This window comes from Diplotaxodon limnothrissa, linkage group LG18, assembly GCF_057381915.1.
Source record: "Diplotaxodon limnothrissa isolate DT_005_m linkage group LG18, D_limnothrissa_male_GT1.1, whole genome shotgun sequence".
In the NCBI taxonomy this organism is placed as follows: domain Eukaryota; kingdom Metazoa; phylum Chordata; class Actinopteri; order Cichliformes; family Cichlidae; genus Diplotaxodon; species Diplotaxodon limnothrissa.
In genome coordinates this window covers 24,520,546-24,545,663 of record NC_140613.1, presented here as the reverse complement: position 1 = coordinate 24,545,663, position 25,118 = coordinate 24,520,546, and the positions used below count along the sequence as shown (strand labels likewise).

General features: G+C 41.0%; 2 protein-coding genes and 1 non-coding gene across 3 annotated transcripts; 2 read left to right on the top strand and 1 right to left on the bottom strand.

The window, feature by feature from the left end:
* The first annotated feature begins 561 nt into the window (after nucleotides 1–561).
* stk25b (serine/threonine kinase 25b) lies at nucleotides 562–6,112 on the top strand. The gene is made up of 11 exons (XM_085377040.1): nucleotides 562–922; nucleotides 1,627–1,857; nucleotides 1,956–2,012; nucleotides 2,129–2,237; nucleotides 3,556–3,713; nucleotides 3,840–4,025; nucleotides 4,442–4,587; nucleotides 4,701–4,806; nucleotides 4,887–4,958; nucleotides 5,582–5,718; nucleotides 5,813–6,112. The coding sequence occupies exons 1-11, from the start codon at nucleotides 893–895 to the stop codon at nucleotides 5,850–5,852; spliced, it is 1,272 nt and encodes a 423-aa protein (XP_085233166.1). The 5' UTR covers nucleotides 562–892; the 3' UTR covers nucleotides 5,853–6,112.
* A 4,747-nt stretch (nucleotides 6,113–10,859) lies between these two features.
* Nucleotides 10,860–18,718, bottom strand: septin2 (septin 2). Its single transcript, XM_085378706.1, has 13 exons — nucleotides 18,633–18,718; nucleotides 17,791–17,833; nucleotides 17,004–17,118; nucleotides 14,801–14,887; nucleotides 14,582–14,705; nucleotides 14,258–14,392; nucleotides 14,020–14,137; nucleotides 13,658–13,759; nucleotides 12,969–13,114; nucleotides 12,723–12,806; nucleotides 11,590–11,650; nucleotides 11,100–11,194; nucleotides 10,860–10,968 (listed from the first exon to the last, which is right to left on the bottom strand). Exons 2-12 carry the CDS (start codon nucleotides 17,812–17,814, stop codon nucleotides 11,108–11,110), a joined length of 1,083 nt encoding a protein of 360 aa, XP_085234832.1. The 5' UTR covers nucleotides 17,815–17,833; nucleotides 18,633–18,718; the 3' UTR covers nucleotides 10,860–10,968; nucleotides 11,100–11,107.
* A 2,488-nt stretch (nucleotides 18,719–21,206) lies between these two features.
* trnap-ugg (transfer RNA proline (anticodon UGG)) lies at nucleotides 21,207–21,278 on the top strand. Its single transcript has one exon. It is a non-coding gene; the product is annotated as a tRNA-Pro (tRNA).
* Nucleotides 21,279–25,118: the final 3,840 nt, after the last annotated feature.

Below are 25,118 nucleotides of genomic sequence, written 5' to 3'. Positions count from 1 at the left end.
CTGTGCTCAAATTTATACTATTATATCTTCATCACAGAGACAAACACAAAGATTTACTCCCACATAACACTTGTCTGTATGGTTAATTTGATTTGCCCTAATTTGAATTTCCAGTTCCTCTGCTATCAATCATACGCAGAAAACACACACAATCATTTCCACAAAATGTAATTTAAACTTATTTCAGCTTTAAATTGAATTGAACTTGTTCATTTTCTATTTTTGTATGTAATGAATCCTCAGTGGTGTTCTAATGCTGTCTGGCAGCTTGTATGGTATTATGTGAGATATATATATGGGACTTTGGTTAGATCTGAACGTAGGTAAAACCATTTTCCAAGAGATCACGTGTTGTAGTTTTTTAAATTAAAATTGTGAATGTAGTTTTATCTTATTTTAATTTTTGCCGTGTACCGTGTTAAGAAAAAAAACTTGAAAGGTTTGAAGAAGCGTGTCTCTGAAGCATGGAGAAATACAACTCCCACAATTCCAACGAATTTAAGAAAAAAACGCGCATGCGTTCTCGAGCTGGGCCATTATTTTGTCCTCCTCAAGCTTCAATTGAACAACGGGCTAAGCGCTCCTTGAAATGAATTAATTATTAATTCACGGAAAGAGCTATTTTTCTCCTCTATTTCGGACCACCGACACTCATGGAGTCTCTCGGTCAGTAGCTCGGCTGCTCAGTCCTCCGTTTTACCCGGAGGCCGAAAACAGTGCGCGGAGTGACAGCCCCGTTAAAGCCTGCAGACTGGCTGTTTATCTAGTTGGCTAGCCAGCCTAGCTAGCTTCCTAGACAGATACGAGGGGAGAAAAAACCCGAAAGGACAATTTATTGACTTTTGAAAGACAGGACTGTGGCCGTCCCTGTCCCGTCCAACCAGCCGAGGGGATGGCACACCTTCGAGACATGCAGAACCAGGTAAAGAAATGATCTTTTCTTCAACTGTCACCTCCCTGCTTCTTATCCAAGACCAGCCGAACCCCCATGGCTTTTCAGGCTTTCCATGAATAACCCGGGTGGTGGGCTAGGCCATAAAAGCAAGTGTTAATATGCACAGATGTGAATTTATGTATATATAATGTTCTTGTCGGTGTCACAGTCAGGTGTACAATTGACTGCCATCAACAAATGACAAATATGTAATAATAATCTCTGATCTTGTATGAGTGTGTAATGACATTTTATTTTTTCAGAGTTGGGCGTTTAGAGTTAAGTCTTTATTAAGATAATATTTTTTGCACTTAGTGACTTCTTTGAAGGCGTTTTTGTTCGCAAATCATTGCTCATTTCCTGCTGTTATGGAGAGACAAAACCACTGAACTTTCAGGAGTCACACTTCTTAAATTACATCCTGGCACAAAGCTCGATCTAGAGTCTAGTTAATTATATAGGGATGTGACTGAATAGATGGGCACTGACATAGATAAGAAGGTTAATTCTAAATCATATTTTATATTTGGGCAGCGCATGCAAACACTATAATATGGAGATAAGGGACAACTGTGAACATGGCTTCTGTGTTGAGACTCGCCCACTCATAAGCACACACATTAAACTACAGGGGGTTGTCACTGTGGTATATACTCTGTACTTAAATCCCTCTTTTGCTCTCACTGGGCCAGAATACTCGGTTGGACCCTGAGGAGTACTTCACCAAGCAGGAGCGGATCGGCAAGGGTTCGTTTGGAGAGGTCTACAAAGGCATCAACAACCGCACAAAGGAGGTGGTGGCCATTAAAATTATAGACCTGGAGGAGGCAGAGGACGAGATAGAAGACATTCAGCAGGAGATCACGGTGCTGAGCCAGTGCGACAGTCCTTATGTTACAAAGTATTATGGCTCATATCTGAAGGTGAGATAATGTAAATACTGAAGTGATACTTGCCCAGATGCTTAAATATACAAACACATACAGTGGTTTGTTCCTTCAATTGTTTCCTCCTCCCACAGGGAACAAAGCTGTGGATTATCATGGAGTATTTAGGTGGAGGATCTGCTCTGGATCTAGTAAGTAGATTTCTATTTTTATGCAGCTTACAAAGTTTTAGACAACTCCTCCAATAGTGCATTTTTCATACTCGAGAGGGAAAACTCATCTTTTTGTCACACTGTCACCATCCTAGCTCCGTCCAGGACCTCTTGAAGAAACTTACATTGCTACTATACTGAGGGAAATACTAAAGGGGCTGGAGTATCTGCACTCTGAAAGGAAGATTCACAGAGATATCAAAGGTAATGAGCACTCACTTCGATCTTTACGGTGTTCGGTCCTTTTAAATCAAACTCTGGTTCATTTTCCTCCTTGGTGCTGTTTGTTTGTGCAGATGTGAACCCAGTTATCACACTCGGGCACAGACCAAAACAGCCACACAGAGACCCTTTGGAAGAGGTTGTCTTGGTGCAGTTCTAAATGAACTCCAGAATAGTTTATTTATGATGTGAATATGTTCCTGGTAGTTGACCCAAACAAACTACCAGGTTACAAGTTTGAGATTTAAAAAAAAAAACAAAAAAACTTCCTGTAGGCACGTATGCTTTGTTTTCAGAGATACAGCAAGGTACTAGAGATGTGCAAAGGTCTGTATGGGCTAGCAGCTATCCGTGAAATGAAAGTAAATTCTGTATATTCTCTAATAGTCCAGGACACAGCACCTTCTTTCTATATTTACACATCTGTCCAGTGAGCGGACTGAACATCCTGACGTGTTTTTTTTTTTTTCTCTTTGTGAAAAGATACCAAATCATAGGGAAGAACTCAAAGTTTACAAACTCACCAACTATACCAGAGAAAACAAACTATAGGTGTGAACTCACCCAAAGAGTCTCATAGGTGTCAGCTAACAGCTAACATAGTTGTCAAGTTCTGCGCTGGTACAAACTCGGGTATAATTCAGAGCTGTTTTGTAGTGTACGCTGTTGTGAGTACAAGACTCAATGCTGTGATCCAACGTTTTATGTCAACAACTGAACGCTGTGATAGAGAGCTGCTGCACAGCCGGCCTTAACCAGATGCTGCAGAGAAGAAGTGCACACACTGAAATATGCCAACGAGCTGTGTACATTTTTAACACCATCTGTGAGCTTGAAATCTCACAACATGCTGCGTGTGCGAATTGTATACACTTTTACATATTTTGTGTGTGGAGCCTTTTCTGCTCTGTTCTTTCCTTGTTATAAAAAAATGTAACACTTTGTAATTAAGTAATCGCACAAATAAGGAGTTTAAAACTTTGGTGTATTACTCGGTGGGGTGGATTTATTCTCCGTATTATTTGTGTTCTTGTGCTCCTTTTATCTACAGTTGCTTGTGAAATTAAATGCAGCACTCCAGTCTCCAAAATCCAAAATTAATTATTATGATTTTGGATTTCAAAAGTGAGAGTTGGCCTGAATAAGCTGTAACAACATTGTTACTCATTATCTCAGATGTTCTGGCCTCATCTTATTTTTAGCACGTTATATTAACCAGACTGCTGTAACAGATACAAAAAGCAGACCCAGATACTTTAGGTTGTATTTTAACGGTCTGTCTTTTCTGCCTTTCTCCCAGCTGCCAATGTGCTCTTGTCAGAGCAGGGTGATGTGAAGCTGGCAGATTTTGGGGTGGCGGGGCAGCTGACAGACACTCAGATCAAGAGGAACACATTTGTCGGCACGCCTTTCTGGATGGCCCCGGAGGTCATTAAGCAGTCAGCCTACGACTTTAAGGTGAGGCAAACGTTTGTGAACAAGCTGTGTGTACACTGAGAGCATGAAGAGACATCATTTTGTTGTTAACCAACGGGAACTGAATTTTGATGCCTTAAACAGCTCTTTATGTCTTTACCCACTCAGGCTGATATCTGGTCTCTGGGAATCACCGCCATTGAGTTGGCCAAAGGGGAACCCCCCAACTCTGATCTACACCCCATGAGAGTCCTCTTCCTAATCCCCAAAAACACTCCACCCACATTGGAAGGCCCTTACAGCAAACCCTTTAAAGAATTTGTAGAGGCTTGTCTAAATAAAGACCCCCGTTTTGTGAGTAAAACACCAACATACATGAGTATCATACATCTGGTAATAACTGCTGCACTGAGAGAAACTGAACATGAATTCTTTATCCTACCAAGTATTTTGGATTAGCATGTCCGGTCCTTAATAGGAATTAGAGATTGTTCTGGTTGTTTCTCAAATATTCCAACATGATCCAAAGTGCGCTCTTGAAAGGCGCCAAAACCTTTCCAAGTAATTTGACACTGAAGCTTGCTTTAGCATGTGTTTGTAGACAACAGCACTCCAACTTGTATGGGCTGAGTGATATTACCCTTGGTTGTACATTTTTATGCTCCTCATGTTTTTATTCACTACAATATAAAGCACCTTGAGGCAACAGTTGTTGTGATTTGACGCTGTATAAATGGAATTGAATCGAACTGAATTTCTTCTCTGCACAGAGACCAACAGCCAAAGAGCTTCTGAAACACAAGTTTATCACACGTTACACCAAGAAGACAGCTTATCTGACAGAGCTGATTGACCGCTACCGCCGCTGGAAATCAGAGGGACACGGGGAGGAGTCCAGCTCTGACGACTCGGACATGTTAGTCTCAAGAACATCACACTTATTTGCATTAACAATCAGGGTGTATCTGTCAGGGGTATGTTTACTCGTCCTTTCAATCTTCTTCCTCTTCCTGTCCCCGCTTCTTTCAGGGATGCTGATGGTGATGTAGATCAGTGTCCCATGTGGACCTTCCCCACAGTCAGGCCCACTTCTATGAACAAGTTACAGAAGGGCTACACGCACACAGATTCAGAGGTAAGGCAGACTGAGCAGAGACGGAAACACCAGGTCGAATCTTTTTTCCTTTCTTCTTACGCTCTGTTTTCTCTTTGCAGTCAGGAGATTCTGTGAAAAGGCAACCAAAGTCACAGTGCTTGTCTGCTTTGGTAACACCCACCTTCAGAGAGGTAGGCCATACTGCTGCTTTTTATACAATCTCAGATTCATTTAGATAAAATGTAGTAGTCGGAATATTTGCTTGACAATTGAAAGGTCATTAGGGTCCAAAAAGAAGGGCATCCAATGTAAGACTGCCAAATCAAACACGCAGCATTACCTAGTGTGGCGACCCCTTGTGGCAATTAAGCAGCCGACAGCAGCGTTTAGATTCATTTAGACTGGGCGTCGGCAACCTTCAGCATCAAGAGGCATTTTAGCTCCTGCTAGCAAACAGTTGGATAAAAAAAGAAGCACACGTGGGTAACGGGGCACAAACAGGCGGATGAAATTGGGAGAGGATAAATCAATATATATATAGTAATTGTAACCTGTGACTAACGCGAGCCACAGGTTGCTGACCTCTGATTTAGACAAAGGGCCAACATCATGACACCGTGAATCTCTGCCTTGTTTTTTACCATTAACAGATAAGAGTGAAGTGGGTCTTGTTATGATATTAATAAAAAGCTTGCCCCCACATAACCTGTTTCATTATATTTACTCTAAACAGAAGGATTTTTTTTTCTTTTTTTAAGTTTCTCACTGCACGGCATACTAAATCGTTCCTGTTTGATTTTTCCTTTACCACCAGTTGAAGGAGAAGCGGCGGGCAAGTGGCGGCGGAGTAGGAGCCATTGAGGAACTGGAGAATGCCTTCAACCTGGCAGAGGAGTCCTGTCCGGGCATCTCTGACCGTCTCGTTACACATGTGATGGAGAGAGTGTGCAGGTGATGTACCGCCGTCTCAGCCGGGCTGTTTAATATTAAACAGCAAATACACACTTATCTTATTCTGACCTGCTGCTTCATGTCGTTCTTTTAGGTTTTCTTTAAATGGCAACACCACCCCGTCTTCGCGGTGAAAGCCTCGCTGGATGTAACGTGACCCTTCGACCCTTTTTCAGTCCCCCCCAAATCCACACAGCTTCTCAGATAAGGACCACAGACGAATCCCCACCCACCTCCATCCCCTCATACCTGTACACCCTTCCAAGTCCAGCCCCTGAAGAGATCTTTTAATTAGTTATAATTAAATATTTTTACAGTTTTTCTTTATGAGCGGAGAGTATTTAAGACAAAAAAGCCATGACAGTTAGAGCGTTGTGTATCCATGTTAGTGGAAAAAAAACCAACTATAATAAATTCTATGAAAAATGTTCCATTATCTTTGCTGTCATATGTCATTAATTTAACTACTGGCTCGTGTTTCTTTTTTATAGAGGACCTATAATACTTTCCTTTATTTTCTCTCATGTATATGCTGTTACACGCTTGATGCTCAGATTACACTTGGCCAAAGTTTAAGTTTACTGCTCAAAAAGGAACACTTAGTCCTCGCAGTATAACACCAACTCACGTCAGGAGTATCAACCTGGCCAGGCTGGAACCTCAAACCACTGTGAATTCATTTTGTGTGCTTTTAGAAATGAAAATGATAGCGTGATGCTGAGCTTCTGGGCAGTATTTGAGTATTTGGCTGCTTCACCAGCATAAAGTCCAACAGTGGCTCTGGGGATTTCATTCCTGTACTATTCTGTGTTATACTGGGATCATTAAAGGTTACCTTCATTGTTTTGAGCAGTGTAATTACATCAGTGAGCTAAAAAGAGCCCAGACTTAAGACTGCTATCAGTTTCAGACGTTTTTTTCCTACTCTTGATTCTGTATGGTGCATTGCGATATCCTTATTATGGTCTTTTCAGGTACATACATTTAGCTGTCAGCACAGAAGCCCCACCCATGTGCCATACAAGCCTGTGTATGAGAACGATATTGAGAGGAAAGCTGGTTTTAGGGGAGGGTGAAGGAAACGAAGAGGTTGTTTCAAATACAAGATGGTTGAGGATTATTTGTAACAATGATTTCCAAAGATATTGGAATAATGGTCTAAGATGAAAGTATGGACCTAGAAACATAATAGGTTAATTTTAAATACAGTGCAAAAGTCTTGAGTCACCCCTCTTTTCTTTATATTTTGCTCCCAAGGAGCCAGACTTTTGTAATTTCAAAAGTGCTATTGAGCAGTAGTTCTCAAGGACGTCTTTCAAAAACATATTTTGGACCTTGGCTGCTTTTTCAGTCCAGTCCTTGCACCTGTTCATTGCCAGTGGAACGTTTTCTTTTTTTTTTTTTTTAACGACCAGCACCAATGAACCATTCAAGGGCTGCATTTCAACCAGCAGCAATGGGATTGTGTCATAAATGATGGAATTATAAACCAGGAAAAGTCCGATTTTGTTCCAACATGTAACCCTATCTAAAAAGCATAAAGAAGAATAAAGGTACATATTACATTTCATCTTTCAGACTTGCTAGAACTGTTTTTTGCCTTATTGTGTTAATAAAAATGTGTTGCACCTTTTTCTAGTTTTCCTAGAAAACCATGAAGAAATGAGGGGTGGCTCAAGACTTCTGCCAAGTATCAGTATCAGCTTTAACCTAGCCTATACAGGGAGTGCAGAATTATTAGGCAAATGAGTATTTTGTCCACATCATCCTCTTCATGCATGTTGTCTTACTCCAAGCTGTATAGGCTTGAAAGCCTACTACCAATTAAGCATGTTAGGTGATGTTCATCTCTGTAATGAGAAGGGGTGTGGTCTAATGACATCAACACCCTATATCAGGTGTGCATAATTATTAGGCAACTTCCTTTCCTTTGGAAAAATGGGTCAAAAGAAGGACTTGACAGGCTCAGAAAAGTCAAAAATAGTGAGATATCTTGCAGAGGGATGCAGCAGTCTCAAAATTGCAAAGCTTCTGAAGCGTGATCATCGAACAATCAAGTGTTTTATTCAAAATAGTCAACAGGGTCGCAAGAAGCGTGTGGAAAAACCAAGGCGCAAAATAACTGCCCATGAACTGAGAAAAGTCAAGCGTGCAGCTGCCAAGATGCCACTTGCCACCAGTTTGGCCATATTTCAGAGCTGCAACATCACTGGAGTGCCCAAAAGCACAAGGTGTGCAATACTCAGAGACATGGCCAAGGTAAGAAAGGCTGAAAGACGACCACCACTGAACAAGACACACAAGCTGAAACGTCAAGACTGGGCCAAGAAATATCTCAAGACTGATTTTTCTAAGGTTTTATGGACTGATGACATGAGAGTGAGTCTTGATGGGCCAGATGGATGGGCCCGTGGCTGGATTGGTAAAGGGCAGAGAGCTCCAGTCCGACTCAGACGCCAGCAAGGTGGAGGTGGAGTACTGGTTTGGGCTGGTATCATCAAAGATGAGCTTGTGGGGCCTTTTCGGGTTGAGGATGGAGTCGAGCTCAACTCCCAGTCCTACTGCCAGTTTCTGGAAGACACCTTCTTCAAGCAGTGGTACAGGAAGAAGTCTGCATCCTTCAAGAAAAACATGATTTTCATGCAGGACAATGCTCCATCACACGCGTCCAAGTACTCCACAGCGTGGCTGGCAAGAAAGGGTATAAAAGAAGAAAAACTAATGACATGGCCTCCTTGTTCACCTGATCTGAACCCCATTGAGAACCTGTGGTCCATCATCAAATGTGAGATTTACAAGGAGGGAAAACAGTACACCTCTCTGAACAGTGTCTGGGAGGCTGTGGTTGCTGCTGCACGCAATGTTGATGGTGAACAGATCAAAACACTGACAGAATCCATGGATGGCAGGCTTTTGAGTGTCCTTGCAAAGAAAGGTGGCTATATTGGTCGCTGATTTGTTTTTGTTTTGTTTTTGAATGTCAGAAATGTATATTTGTGAATGTGGAGATGTTATATTGGTTTCACTGGTAAAAATAGATAATTGAAATGGGTATATATTTGTTTTTTGTGAAGTTGCCTAATAATTATGCACAGTAATAGTCACCTGCACACACAGATATCCCCCTAAAATAGCTAAAACTAAAAACAAACTAAAAACTACTTCCAAAAACATTCAGCTTTGATATTAATGAGTTTTTTGGGTTCATTGAGAACATGGTTGTTGTTCAATAATAAAATTATTCCTCAAAAATACAACTTGCCTAATAATTCTGCACTCCCTGTAGGTTCACATTAGTCCAGTGCTGCAGATGCTTCATTAATGTTTTAAAAGTAATCTTCTATTTAAAAAAAATGTTGTTACACTATCATTTGATCCAGTTTCCACGCCTCTTGCTGCACATGGGAATATAAGCTTGAAGGTTTGGTAATTAACCTCTATATCTCACAGTATCTCAGTAATTAGTGACACCCTGTTACTGTGAGGGCAGAATCACGGTGGTTCTTTCAGAGGTAATTAATCTCACTGAAATAAAACACGTAGCAGAGCATCACCTGATGTGCATGACGAGCAGCTTCGGGCTCCTCTAATTTTATAAAGTTTATGGTCTAACTGAACACCAGCAGGCACTGATTAGGTTTCAATGGGAAGTGTTGCCTGTCTAAGATCCAGTGTATCATACACCCAGAATCAGTAATCAGCAGAGTTGTGTTGCTTCTGAGGCATACCTTTCTTTATGAATTTAGACAAATTAATGCATGACCAATCGCTCTGTGGCTCATGGCTGCTTTCGTCTAGTCATAGTCTGTAAATGGGATCTGGCAAAATGCTTTAACACAAGCAGCTTAAATTCAGCCAACGGTAATCAGGCAGTCACCTGATTTTCCCTAACACTGCAAACTTACCTGGTAAGTTATTCTCACAGACGTTAAATCTTGCACAAAAATGATTGAAACTGTGTCCATTGTCTTTCCGTATACACACAAACGCAGTGATTACAAACACCCACATTTCTTTCTGTTATTTAAATCTTATTATTTGAACTGTTCTCCCTTAGAAATAAAACAAAAAAACAAAAAAGGTAGGGGGGAAATGTTAAAAAAAAAAAAAAAAAGCAGACTAAAAAAAATGTTTGATACTTAATAAAACTTTTATTACAATATATGTATCAAGAACAAAATCTGTCAGGTACAAACAGCACAAAGGAATGTCAGAACTCACATCTCGGCTGGTGAGGGGATCGTTGGCTACACTGACCTCATCAGGTCGCCTTTAAACTCTGCGGTCAGTAGGGACAGGTAGAAGTTTCAACTTCTTAAATCTCACTGTACCAATAAATTCGCTCACTGCTCCTGTCACATGATTTCACTTTACACCGAGGACGACACACGTGAAGGACTAAATGCATTTAGTTAAGTGAAAGCACCAAAGAGGCCTCGCGCCTCATTTGTCTGGCGTATGGGGAAGACTATAAAAGGTTCTGGATCACAGTTTAATTCATATCAAAAGGAGCTTAACCACACTCGAAGGCAGTTGAACATACTGAGAAAAGCACAAATGGATGAAACGCTGCCCTAAAATTTATCATAATTTTTTTTATGGGTTGAGAATCGCATGCACATGAGCGGGTTAACATCAATACTGAGCAGGACAGGTTCCATTTAATGGCAAGCATGTATGGTGAACTCATAAATTGTTAAATAATGTTTTCTCCTGACAGGAATAACATTGAAACAGTCATGTAACAATGGAATAAAAGAGGTTTTTCAGCTACGTCTGCTACTACAGTTCTCTCTCTCTCAATGACACTCCTTCACAGAGCATGTGTTAGCATGTGCTCCGACAGACGCTTCAGCACTAAAGTCTTCGCATAGAAGCAGCAATACTTTGGTTTTCTGAACAGCAAACAAAAGGAAAAAAAATTAACTATCTCCCAATATAAAATATGCAAGCATTTTAAAATATTGGTCATATGACTTCATTTCAGTAAACGATTTCTTCTAAAGTGGTACAATTAAAAAAAAAAAAAAAATGGAACCGTGTGTGAATATATAAATGTAACACTGTTGAATATACTTTACTGTATGCATTTAAAAAAAAAAAAAAAAAAAAAAGGACTCCAGATCCCATGTGGAGCTGAAATTACAAAAATAATAATAATAAAATAGTGGCAAGCAAGAGGAGTCATGACCAGGCAAGCTTTACACCTTTTCCATCTCTCTGGTCAAACTCGAGCAGTGGCTCAAATATCTAATCCGGAAAAAAAAGAAAAGTAAGAATATTAATATTTGGACATCTGAAGAAATCTAGCACGCTGTAAAATAACTGATAATGCGTCTGCAGCAGAATTGCCCTCGGGTCTCCACAGGTCTGCCTCTTACCATCAGTTTCACACATGTTGGCCTTCTCCCTCTCCGTCTCCTTGTTTCTGCATCTGGGCCTGCATCTTGGCAATCATCTCCTGCATTCGCCTCAGCTGAACGACACAGAACATCAAAAGGTGTGAATCAGGACACTCATGGCTGCGACTTTGAAGTGACATAAGGCATTTTGGGGGGGTTTTCTATAGAGTCTATCATATAATATTGTTTGTTGTTTCTGCAAGGTTGTCTACTTATTTGTTTTAAACTGGACCTTGGTGCACACCCTCACTCCATCCCCTGTCTGAAATATGCCGTTTCATCTCCTCTCCCTTTAAAACCTGCCTCCTTGTTCGCAACAGTCAACAAATCTTCTGACTGGCTGCCCGTCGCAAACACAAGCAATAAATGTGCCTCATCTTTATCTTGGCCCAAAAACTTTCTTTAGGAAACCTAAACAACACATTTCTTTGAAAACAACGCTTGTAGTCTAGTGTCTGAAATATCTCACCTCAGCCTCCTTCTCCTGCAGGATCATATCCTTGTCCATTTCCTCCGGCTCAGGTCCCTTTCTGCTTTACAGACACAACTATAGTTACTGCAATGCTGTGCGCTGCAAAAATCAATGACTTAATTATGCAGGACACAATTAAAAAGATAATCATTAAAGCAAATACACAACTGGAGAGGTTATAAATGCTCTTGTAGTGATTTTTGAAGCATGATTATTTAGTCAGCAGAGAAACTGTGTTTTCTCTGCATGAGAGAGTGTTGCCATTTTAAGCAGCGTTAAGCAAACACGACAAAAGCCACACTGAGGAAGTAGAAAAGCGGGTCAGTGGGTTAGTTTTGTCTGCAGGGACAAGGTTTGTCTGCAGGGACAAGGTTTGTCAGCGAAGAGTTGGCAGCTACAACAAATAACTACACAGAGGTGAAAGCATGAAGATTCAAGAGAGAAGCAGTGGGTGCAAAGGTCAGGGGAAGAGCAGGACCTCCCCCAAACTAAGAAAATCCAAAAATAAAACAGTACCTCCATCAGTCCACTCACTGGGAATAAGGCAATTCAACACCAAACACCATCTTTGGACAGATGGCACGGCAAATATGAAGACAGTAAAACCACTCCCTTATTCTGTGTTGCCTTTAGAAGAAAAGTCTAAAAACAGTCCTTTGGGTCAACGTTAGGGGTTAAATAATGAGCTACCCACACTATGTTAAATGCTACACACACAGTAATCTTGTTTCTAACCTGCACAGATTTGCTACACACAAGATAAAACAACCCACTAAAGCAAACAGCACTAAATTCACCTCCAACTACCTCTACCTCTACCTATTACAGTTCACATGCAAAAATCACGGGTTAGAGTTACTGTACTACAGAACTGATACTGGAAAAAAGGAAATGAATGACCGGACTACCCAATGAACAGGAATAACTCTTTATTTTTCCTTTTCTGGTTGGTTTAGCTGGGTTTTGTTAAGTTTCACCTCGTGTGTGTGTGTTTTTTCCACAATACTGGATGTAAATGTACACACAGCTCAGAGATTTGCTGTTTGAGGAGGGGGAGGTGCAGAAAAGCAAGCAGACAGGGAAGTACGTACGCAGGAGACATAGGCAGAATGTAACCATGGGAGGACAACCTGCCACCCCGTTTGAGGCGCTCCGAACGGAAGTTCTCATAGTGCAGGTCCTGGGTTACTTCCTGGAGATCCTGCATGTGGGTTCTGTGGGATTGAGGAAAAGTCAAACAATAAACAGATTTGCAGAGAGCTCAGGCACCGCCATACTCCCTCCAAAGGCAGGCGGAGGCCGTCTGGTTACAGCAGTTTCAAAATGAGACTACGTTATCTACACAGTTTTGTCAACTCACAAACTTCACCACTCACATCAGCATGATCCGCAGTTTGAGGAAATCATTGTGCTCCGGGTTCTCCACCTCCACCACTCCCCAAGGGTACAGACGACCTCTGACCTTTTTCCCTTTGGCCTCAATCTGCTGGTTGGAACCTACCACTGCAAATGGGATGCTAGCCTGGAGAAGAGGAGCAGTAGCTCATATTTATCATGTTTCAACCACACACCATGGATAATTATGATACTTAAAACCAATCCCTAAATTGATAGTTGGAAGTTTAACAAAAGCAGAGCTGTCCCAAACGAGTACCAAAGCTTCTAAAGTGAATAATCAAAGCTTCACAAGATGACCAGGAGAGTAGGATTGGGTTGTCTACCACCTCACCCTAACTAACCAACCAACTAAACCAGCAAATCCTGCATTTATGACATATAAACTAACTGTTTTTACAAAAAATTAATATTTGTTGGAAAGGGCTGTCTGATAGCTTTCCTCTTTGCTTTTGTGGTCTGCACCGGCTAACACACTGAACCTTGACCCAGAGTTTATTTTGATGCGTTTGTTTGTAAGCACACGTGCCATCTCACAAGTTGACTCACAGAAAACACTGAGATAGAAACTGGGTTTTGTTCAAATCTCCCATCGCTATTTGCGTAGGAAGAAGACAGAAAGAAACCTTTCTCCAAGGTTGAAATCGTGCACAGATAATGAAGTCAGTACCTTGAGGATCCTCGTCTGCTCTTTGAAATCTTCATCTTCATCTGACTCAGCATCGGGAAGATGGTAGATTTTGATGCCATGCTCGTCGATCTCATCGAGAATCTTGATAACACGAGAGTGTAAAACAACAGTTATTAGCAGTTATGTTAAACTGATGATGATCTTCTGCTTTCTTTTGATTCCAGACACGAGATAACGATCCTCAGAATCATTTCTCAGGATCAGCTGATACAGTAGTACCTGCAAAATTCTGATGCACCCGATGGATAAAGCAGTGAGTATGATAACATGATACTGTAACTACTCTTCAAGTCAGGAAATGGAAAAAGTCCCCGAACAATGGGTAACTCTGGCGTCCTCACCCTGCGCTTGAGCCTCTCCCTCTCTCTGAGGGTGAGTGTGTCGGCCTTAGCGATGACAGGAACCACATTGACCTTGTTGTGAATGGCCTTCATGAACTGGACGTCAAGTGGTTTCAGGCTGGGAGGGAAAGGAAACAGAGGGTCAACGAGAGACAAAGAATCTGCGTGAACAGAGGACCTTCACTGTAATGACTTAGGCCTATACAGTATTTGTGCAAGTGGGGATAGCAGGACGCACCCGTGGCCGAGTGGGGAGATGAAATAGAAGCAGCAGTGAACTCTATTGTCAACAATGTGTCTACGATTTAGGCCGCTCTCGTCGTGGAGGTAGCGCTCAAACTGATCATCAATGTAGCTGATAATGGTGCTGAAACTGGATGGACAAAAAAAGAAAAAGTTAGAAATTATACTGAGCAAAGGCAACCACAAAGCCTGGCTAATAATAGATTCTCTCCTATCCTCTCCTATCATCACCACTCACAGATCACAGGAATAAGATAGCAATTCAAATCCAAAAATACCTCATCTACTCATCAGCCTCCACCCTACAATGATTTCTCACCAGTCTTGGCTGTTGATGGCGTCTCCGTATCCTGGTGTGTCAACCACAGTGAGGCGGAGCTTCACTCCTCGCTCCTCGATTTCTACAGTGGATGCCTCGATCTGAACTGTCCTTTCTATTTTTTCTACGAGAGGGAAAGATCAAATGCAGGTTTCTCAAACTGCTTCACAAAAAATTAGTCATCAGTGTTTTCAGCGTGTAAATGTGTGTGTGTTTTACCTGCTGCTCCAGGAATGACTCTCTCAGGGTACAGGTCAGTGAGGAAGAGGCTGTTGATCAAGGTGGATTTTCCAAGTCCAGATTCACCTTTAGATAACAGGAAGGTAAAGCTGTCACAAGTAAATGAGGGCTGCATAATGGTTAAATGGTTAATGGCCTGTATTTGTATAGCGCTTTACTAGTCCCTATGGCCCCCAAAGCGCTTTACACAACCAGTCATCCACCGATTCACACACACATTCACACACTGGTGATGGCAAGCTACATTGTAGCCACAGCCACACTGGGGCGCACTGACAGAGGCGAGGCTGCCGGACACTGGCGCCACCGGGCCCTCTGACCACCACGGCCCGTAATTATTAGCATTAACACAATGCTAATAATTACAAATGCACAGTCAGGCTCTGGTTAGTGCAAGGGCTCTTCTAATGCAGAGCTCAGTTTCAACCAAAAGAACAAAGACGTCCTCAGTGCGCCGCAGGAAACGCAGTGTGTAACACACACTGCATCTCACACAAGATAGAAATACACATCAACCAAACTCTAAATCTGACTTCAGCATTAATCTTTCCCCAGCCGTCAGGTGGCTGAAACCTTGTCAGAAGCTGGGAAGGATACGAGTTTGTTCATGAGTTAAGGGTAAGAACCTCAAATTGACCAGAGAGGTTACACAAAAGAGACCTGACATTCAAAAGCCAAATAGAAATCTACAGAATTCCAAATTTAGCAGGTTAAACAGGAAACATGACACCAATTGTGTGGTGAAATTTCCATTTTTCCATTTTCTTTATGACTTTTCAAATTCAGGGTCAGGTGGAAACTGGAGCCTATCCCAGCTGTTATGGGGAACAGGCAAGGTACACCCTGGACAGGTATCCAGTCTATCACAGGGGAAAGGACTGATGTGATTCTAAAACTATATTAGTCCAGCTCTTTAATAAAATAAACAAAGGGTAAACAAACTGTATTTAATGAGAATGACGTTATTTGAATGCTTCAGTCGATATAATTTATGAATGAACTACACATCAGTATCAATGTCTTTACAGGACAAAATTTAAACCATGCATCCAAATACCAATAGTAGGTGTTCCTCAAGTGAAAGACAATAGTAACTCAGTCTGATAATCAGGCCAAGAAAAACCTCCTGCACACCACACAAACATCTGATCTGATCTGCCGCATCGCTTCAGTCTAACACTCTGCCTGCTGTCTGGAAAAAAAGATTCAAAGCAACCGTAAAGACAAGAAACTACTGTTTAGTTTCTTGGTTACATCCAGCTAAAAACAGAAGTCGAGCACAGACACAGAGTCTTAAACAGCTGCTCTCGCCAGGCTGTGACAAAAGATTTACTGAGGTCTTCTTTAGTGGCAATTTGCCAGGAGGTCTTGTAAGGGAGCAAACTGACATATTTATTATGCACACTGCAAGTTCAAGTGCATGTGGGAAAGGAAGAGACTACAGAGATCAATGCTTTTCATTTTCATTGCAACATTATTATTTCTATACGTGGAGAAGAGCAGCATCTAGCCGCTCACCCAGGAAAACACTGATTTAATTTAATAACGGGGGGGGGGGGGGGGGGGGGGGGGGGTTAAACAGAGGGTATATTACTGCATTACAAGAACCAGCAGGCCTCGCTGTCCACTGTTTGAATGGGTCCCTGGAGGCACACAGGCTACATTCCTCTCTGGTTTATTTTAAAGAAGAAGGATGAGCAGTGTTGAGGGGAGCTTCGACCCTCCCCCATTCCCAGCAAGCACAGGGGTTCACCCAGTCACAGGAACCAGAGTAAGAGTTTACACTGCTGCCAACATCAGCTGAGCAGCTTTACCGATGACTACGTCTGCGCAGAAAAAAAACTTCATGCACAGTAAGACAGTCAAGTGCAAGCCTACGAATTATAGAACACAAAACAACCGGTGTGCTCGTGACACACAAACGAAAAATCTACGGAAGTCAAAAAGAGCTCAGACTGCAAAAACTGCATATTGTTCAAGCGAGCATCCAAGATCCCAACATGAATTTAACCCAATAACATGAGCGAAAAAAGACAAAATGCATTCCACAAAGTGGCCGTGTTTACTCTAGCTTTAACATTCTTATCACTGAGATACATTATCATTTTCCAGACTAAATAAAAAACAGCGTCACGTCACAGCAACATGAAAAATGTGGTGGGAAAAGCATTAGCGCACTCACCTACAACCATAAGGGTGAACTCAAAGCCCTTTTTTACAGATTTTCGATGAACCTGATTAGGCAGGTTGGCGAATCCAACATACCCCGGGGTCTCGGGGTTTGAGAACTGCCCCTGCTGTAGCGAAAAGGGAGGAAAAGTAAAAAGAAAGGAGTGTAAAATGATTATTACTTCCGATTAAACTGAGCAGGATAAATGTGAGGCGACAGCTAATTATATGCGAGCGAGCTTAAATCACTGAGCAGGCTTGACTGTGACGGGGTTATTTAAGAGGCTATTTCCAAAAGATCTCGCACCACCCCATTCATCCAGCATTTTCTACACGCAGCTCATCAAAAGGAAGCCATTTACCAATCCCTGCAGCTAGCCAGGCTGTATACCAGAAAATTCAAATGTAATACAAAGCAGCACCTTCTTTATTCAGTTTATAAGGTGGACAAAGCCTCCATTCCTTGTCCTTTCAGGAAGAAGGTCAAGATGAGCGAGCTTGATAAGCAGTGTGTTTTTACACTGCCCTTAGCCCTTTCAGTACAAAGAAAACTGCATGAGTGAGTCATGAGGATAATGAGCAGCACGCAGACAATGTACCCATTAACAGGACGGTAATATCAATGCCTAAAAAACAAGAAGTTTCAACTCAGTGGGCATATTGTGTTTCCTTTTCACTACCATTAAAGCTACTGCAATGGAGTAGGCAGTCACTGAAGTACAAGCAGGAATCTAGTATTACAGCATGCCTATTGGTTCAGATAGAAAAACTGGTTGGTTTGTTTGTTTGATATGATTTACCTTCATTTTGTCAGCTTGAGACATGTTTTCCTCCTTGTTTAGGCTGAAAGAGAAGACAAAAAACAGACAGATATAAACCAACCAACACAAAAAAATATTTTCTCACCCTTCTTCTAAAATGGGGGTTGGACTCATGCAGTCACATACTCAGAGGCTTCAGAGTATGAGAGACAGGAAGTCTGTTTTTGCTCGGAGTGGCTTGTGAGAGTGATGTGTCTCACCACAGAAAAAACTGCTTTCCTGCTCTAGGTGTCTGCATTACAGCTGCATCCCACTACAGCTCTATGATCTGAGGGAAGAGATGAAGCTTAAGCCTTCAAACCCAACCTTTCTGTAATTACCATCATATCGGTCTCTTTTGCTAGTTGTGTTGTAGGCTGTTGTATGTTATTCGAAACCCCCTGAATGAACTGAAACTGTGAGAAACACACCGACAGTACGAGGGAGAAGACGTTTTCTCTGCATATAACCGAGCATTTCTTTTCCGGTTAATTAACTAAATATGTTTCCGAGGTAGTTTAGTTGAGTTAGCATTGCAAGTCAGCTGATTTTCCGATTTTCTAAATGTGACTGATATTACTTAATAAACCAGCTTCGGGTATTTTAAAATTTTGCTATAGCGGTAACAAACCTCCCGGTTATCGACGGTCAATTGAACGCTGTTTAACAAGCTAGCAGCCCGAGCTAGCAGCTCGGGACACTGTTAAGCTAAGCTTTAATTACTATTAACTAGCCGGGCAGGAAATCAAATAAGCTAATGTTAGCTTCGTCGTTTTAACAGCGACGGCGCCGACACACTCGGTGATAAATAACTGGTTAAATGCTGAAAAGTACACGGTTACCTTGCAGAGTAGATGGAAGTACAGGGAGCGATGAGCAGCAGACTTGGCGGACACCTCAAATTCTTCAGATTCCGCTGCAGCAGCTTCCTTTAGCACACAGACCACAATGCACTGGGCGAGAGGAGCGCAGCAGGCTCAGCCCTCAGCCGAGCCACTGAGACTGCTAACTAACTAAAACTAGGTGTCAAAAAGGTAAATCAAATAAAAACTAGACTTTAGAAAATATAGATAAATAAAAATAATAAAAACAGAGAGGAAGATTATTTTGTGTTTGTCAATATAGTTAAGTCATTGCTGCAGATGTTCAGTAAGAATAGGTTAATACAAGACTTAGCTGTAATACCTGATCTATTTTTTTTTTTTTAATTTTGCCCTTGAAAAATGTCCTCTATGATATAATAACAGGATTAAACTAACATTCGTATTAATGAAAACTACGGTGAATGTTTAACATGTTCAGACTTATAGAAACTAAACTGGAAAAAATAAACAGATTCTAACGAAAACTTAACTGAACCCGAAAACACTGAAGTCTGAAACTGACAAAAGAAAAAGAAAAAAAAGACTTTGCCCCTGTGAGTCAGCAGGAGCCTGTGTCATGTACAAGATCGGCCATTAGAAATGCATTATAAAAGATAAAAGCCCATCAGACAGAGCATGGGGGTTATTAACAGACTAGACTCCCAAAGGGGATATAATAAGTAGGAGCTACCCTGAATTATTAATATAGTCCAGTCTGTGATGCAGCTCAGATTGAGCCTTTATGGTAAGTTCAACATAGGGAAGTCTTTTTCTTCTTCCACCTGCACATATTGGGTGTCACCATACAGCTGATCATCTGCCTCCAGCTCACCCTATCTCTAGACTTCACTTATGTCACACCAATGTCTGCAGGTCCTCCTTCACTACACTCATGAACTGAAGCCTTTTGTCCGCTATACCTACTATTCCTCCTCTCCACTTGTCCAAACCATCCAAAGTTAATAAAGCCAACGTAAATAAATTATAAAATATTTTACATTTTGTGAAACATCTACAATTTCATTAGCTGAGGTTTCATGAAGGTGGAAGATCTTGTGAGAGACAGGCTTTGTAGCAAGATATATTTTTGTGATGTTTTCAGATATTTATTCTTTCACACTCTAGTTCTCCCTCAATGGGGAGCAGCTTCAAGGAATCAGCATAACTTCTAGTTATTCCCACCGATGTTAATAATGGGATTAATATGCCGCTATTGTCTGCCCATCTCCTTATCTCAGTTATGTTACCTAACAGCAGACCCTCTAGACTGAGGAGACTGGGTAATGTAGGTTATTTTGAAGATAGGGGTGTAAACTGAGAAACATTTCCATGTGTCAGCCTGTTTCAAATACTTGTCATTGCTGGTATGTTTTCCTCAATGATGCCAAACTAATGCAATGCAGCTGTTGCACAACTGAGTCAGAAACTCCTGTTATTAGATAGTGTTGAGAGAGATCGTGTTAAACAATGCTGATTGTCCTTGTAAGGGAATCAGTAAATAATGTAAGTTATAAGCAGACTTGATATGGCACTACAATCAATTACTCATTAATACCAGTCCCTGCTTGCAGAGCTGTCTGAATAACACTGGAATGTAGCTTAAAAATGTAAACAATCACAGTCAGGCTGGGACAATCCTGATCTTTTTCTTCTGAACAAAATGGCTTTCACAAATAACTGTTGTCTGATTTATCTATCTGAGTTGTCTAACTTCTCTATCTACAGTTACAGGCTGAGAGGATCTGATAGCACTTTGGGTGTTTGGGTAAAGCGTGGGTGCACTCTCAGGGGGAAGGGTCACATTTCTATACCGACGATTCCTAAACTGTTCCTATAAACAGTGAAGCACACCGATCATAGGTTCAAGAGGAAAACATCGCTGATTATCTTGTGTCAGTTTGCTTTAAAAGGAGGTTTCTCACTAGTCACAACATAAAGTCTTTGCAGTACATGTAAGGCTATCATGAAATATGCGAGAATCATATCCTGCATATCCTGCATATCCTGCTTATAAATGGGGATTCGTTACATTTTTTTTTTGACAGAATTTTACAGCCTGATGCAGTCACGCACTGATATCTTTAATGGATGACTCCATATTACATCTCGTTTATGGAACCTTTGAGAAAAAGAAAAAAGAGAGATCACGGTTTGATGAAAATGATGTGATAGCTCTAATTGCACATTTCTGCAAATGTCCAGGATCATGTCAAAGGCATATTGCCCATTCCAGCACACAGCTACAGCTACACCAGTTCATGTTAAATGTAGAATAAAAATGCACCGATGGCTTCCGTAATGAAGTTCAATTAAGTCATACCTAATCAATGATGTGTCAAATCCAATTAATTATGACTTTGGTAGCTGGACATGCTTGTGGGTCACCGAGCTAAAGTAACGTTACCTAACAGGAACTAGTTCTTACATGAATGTTAAGCAAAGGTTACATGCTACATGCTAGATAGTGAATTTATAGAACGTTTGGTAAAAACCAAGTTTGACAGCTGTGATTGTTAAATTTTATAAATTATACTTCTTCCGTCCTTTACATGCGGCTCGTTGGTCTAGGGGTATGATTCTCGCTTTGGGTGCGAGAGGTCCCGGGTTCAAATCCCGGACGAGCCCACTGTTTTTGTGCCGTAAATCACAATTATTTTTGACGCACCATTCCACAGTTTCTTACAGACGTGTATTACGTTAAACTTTTGGTTTTTAATAATGTTCTAAAGTAACTGATATTAGTAATAAGGCTTTTTCTCAAAAGACACGGGCTGTGTGTGTGTACGTTCCTGAGTCTCCTATCACTCAGCGATATACTGATCTCTTGTGGATTACTGCGAGTACTGCAGGTAGGTGTGCCGAATACTGTTTTTGAAAATATTTCTCAAACATCATTTAGAAAATTTAATGTCATGAATACACATTTGAACCAAATTTAGATGAAACATATTTTAAATGCCTTCCTGGTTAAAATAAATAAATAAATAAAGGTAGTTTAGAAAACATTCATGTGGATTGAAGGCTGTCTTTCTGTATTCAGCCAGTAGTAGCAGCTTGTCAAACCTTACATTGTGCCAACACCTCAGCTCTCCCCTTTTTAATGTAACCCAAGAAAGCCACTCCTCTGCTTAGGCTGAGTCCAGAAGACGTCTTGGGAAATACCAGCCTGTTTCCCTTTCTGTAACAGCACTCACATCATCGCTACAGAAACTACACTATTTCCATTATTTCTATAAGCTCCTTAGTGGCAGCTCAGTCTGTCATATGTATTGGCTTCATAAGATGAGGCGTCTTATGAAGTTTTTTAAAAAATATATTTCATGTGCTTGTTTCCTCGACTCGACAACATGGCAAAAAGCTAAAGTTATGCTTTGGATAAGAATAAAAGTTCCTGTGAGAGAGTGCAAACAAGAGAGATCCATGTAACGAGCCACAGCTTCTCTTTTCTCAGCATCATGTTTTTTCAGTGGAAAACAAACTTCATAGCAGAATCTGAGACAAACAGGGAAACAAATTCTTCTCTGGTTTTTGGTCACATGTACAGCAGATATGTAGATATTTTACAGATGTTTAACATTTTCTGTCAACAATATTAACCCAGGCAAGCACTCCTCTCCTCTCTCCACCGTCGCCACAGCCTTTTAACCAGAGTGTTATTTAAAGTAAGCAGCTGCCTGCTTAGCCGGCACCTTTCACTTTTCAAGCAGCACTTAATTTACTGGAGGACATTTTAAATCTCTTGCCTCCATGGCACTGAGTCGCTGACAAATGCCTGGTTGCAAATGTATCTCATTGACTGCTGACTCGGTTGTATTACAAGCTGGCTGATAGGGGCTGCCACAGTAATGTGGCCTTCAGGTTTATCCTCAGATGTTGGAGGAAGTGTATTAATTTGGTTTAGATGGGGCCTTATGAGAGCGTACTGGCAGGCAGACACGAGCCAATCCCCCACCCCCCTCTCCGTCGACCTCGGATTGAAGCTATCTGCCACAGAGCCAAAGCATATTCTACCATCAATGTGTCAGGGGAAAGCTATTAAAACCGCTTTACTTTTCCTAAGTATCATGAGAATAAGCACAAGATTTAGTGAAATCCTCCCTGGAGCACTGAAAATCTTGGGGATTTTCCCGCTGAAACGTTTCCTAATGGGCCGCTCAGAAGTGTCAGAAACTCTTGTTAGACTTGAATGTTTCGGGATTTCAGTGTATTTATTTGCAGCTGAAATGACAAAATTTTAAGTCTGTGCGTCAGAGCTTTCCACATCATCAGATGGAAACAAATTCACCAGCAGAAAAAAACAGAACCTTAGATAAACTCAGCTTACCTTTTCTCAAACACCATCAGTGCACACTCAGATCACGCACACTGATGTGCAGCAAAGCACGGCAGATTAATGTGGTAAAGCACCTGAGCAGTTTCTCCATATGATGATCTTTATCTGCTACTTCGACCCTTCACTGAGATCTTAAAAATAAATAAGTAAACAGGGGACTTTTTGTCAATAAATCAGTAATTTTCCCACTCTTCTCTGCTGAGTTTGTTCGTTGATAGAAGTGATGAGATTACAAGCTCAGCATTTTGATTTATTACGCAAACTTTCCCCATTTTTATGGGAATTTCATTTTGACCATCAATTAAACTGCTAATGTATTTTTGAGTTTATTCATTGTTTGGTCTACAGAAAAGAGAAAAGTTCATGACAGGTTTATTTGATTTGTTTTGCAGTCTGAATCCATTTGATGCCACGATTACTGTATCTTGGGCATAAAGTAGAATATCTGTGGTAGATGTTCGTAAATATTAAGATATTGATCCAAGATTTATTTTGGTTTTGAAATAGTTATTACATCAAAGTGGAGTGCTGTAATTCCACCATGTTAGGCAGAAATAATTATTCCCACTACTGAAATGACACCATTGCTCATTACTTCTCATGCATAAACTCTTTAGGCTGCATGACTACCAGCATTAGTATTAACAGCATTGGTAAATCACTTTAAGGTGTCTTCTTATCTGTTTACAGTGAACATAAAATTACATTAGACAGACCCATCTATGCTGACACAATGATACACATTAACCCAGCAACCCACTGCACTTATGGTGTCTCAGCTTTCATTATATTAATGTATTTTTAAAAAAATCACAGGCTGAGGAACTGACCTGTAAATCAATTCAACAAACAGAGAACAATGGTACTTCCCCGGTGCATGCACTTAGAAAGCTACAACATTAACTGACAAAAAATTGATTAAAATTGTTGATCAGCAAAAAAAAAAAAAAAAAAAGAGAGAGAGAGAGAGAGAGAGAGAGAGGGTAGAAAAGTCACTGAAACTCAAACTATTTAAGTAATTAGGTCGGGGGTGGGGAGTTCACAGCTTAATCTATTTAATTCATTTGTGGATTTGGGCTGAAAGTACTGAGAAACATACATCTGCCCAAATGCATGTACGAGTCACTTTACTGGCTACACTAGTACTAGGCTGGACTCCACATCCATGATATTAATCTCCTTTTCTACCAAACACCAAAGGAGATGTGGTGACTGTGGAGGTCATTTAAGTGCAGTGAACTCGCTGTCTTGTTCAAGAAGCCAGACTGAGATGATTTGAACTTTGTGACATGGTGCACTGATAGAAGGAGCCATCAGAAAATGAGTACACAGTGGTCATAAAAGAATGGACGTGGTCAACAGCAATATTTAGGTAGGCTGTGGCGTTTTAACAATACTCTGTTTGTACTACAGGAAGCCAAAATGTGCCAAGAAAACATTCCCCGCACCATTACACCACCAGCAGCCTGAGCTGTTGATGCATTCATGTTCTTTACACCAAATTATGACGCTACCATCTGAATGTCATGGCAGAGATTGAGATTTAAATCACCTTTCTTCCACATTCTGATGCTCAGTTTGAACTTTACCAGGTCATCTTGACAATGTCTACATGCCTAAATGCATCGAGGGGCTGTCGTCTGATTGGCTGATTGGAGGGGATGATGGATAAATTCAAGTAACAATGTTTCTCCCTTCATATTTTACGGGCTCCTGTAACTACCTTTCATATCATTAAGAAAGTGATCCGCCCCAGCTCAACTTTTCATTTGCTCTCACGAGCTGAAAAGGAGCCGTTGTTTACACGTCACGAGCTTTACCCAGTCAGTAAAATCAGGCCGTGCTGTAGTTCCAAGCCTTGTCAGAGCAGCCCAAACTCTCCTATTAATAAGCCTTTACAGCAGCTTTGATCCACCTCCCAGCAGACAAGGTTGGGCAGATTGTAGTAAGGATTTTAAAGCCATTCATGCAATTTTCCAATAAACCCTTTTCCCCAAAGGAAAAATCCCCAGAACATCCCAACAATGACTGTAAGAAGGTTCCTCTGAACCATGATTAAACGATTAAAACAGGCTGATTTTAGCCAACTGACTCCCAGTTAAAACAGTGAATTCGAAGTGGGGGCTTTATTT

What these genes read in the sequence shown, in the direction of transcription:
- septin2 (XM_085378706.1), bottom strand. Translation starts at nt 17,814, where the DNA reads ATGTCTCAAGCTGACAAAATGAAG. An exon ending in GCCATCAACAGCCAAGACTG is followed by an intron (nt 14,393 to 14,581) that starts GTGAGAAATCAT and finishes TTGTCCATCCAG; the next exon opens with TTTCAGCACCATTATCAGCT. An exon ending in ATCTCCCCACTCGGCCACGG is followed by an intron (nt 14,138 to 14,257) that starts GTGCGTCCTGCT and finishes TTTCCCTCCCAG; the next exon opens with CCTGAAACCACTTGACGTCC.
- stk25b (XM_085377040.1), top strand. Translation starts at nt 893, where the DNA reads ATGGCACACCTTCGAGACATGCAGAACCAG. An exon ending in TAACACCCACCTTCAGAGAG is followed by an intron (nt 4,959 to 5,581) that starts GTAGGCCATACT and finishes CTTTACCACCAG; the next exon opens with TTGAAGGAGAAGCGGCGGGC. An exon ending in GTGATGGAGAGAGTGTGCAG is followed by an intron (nt 5,719 to 5,812) that starts GTGATGTACCGC and finishes TCGTTCTTTTAG; the next exon opens with GTTTTCTTTAAATGGCAACA.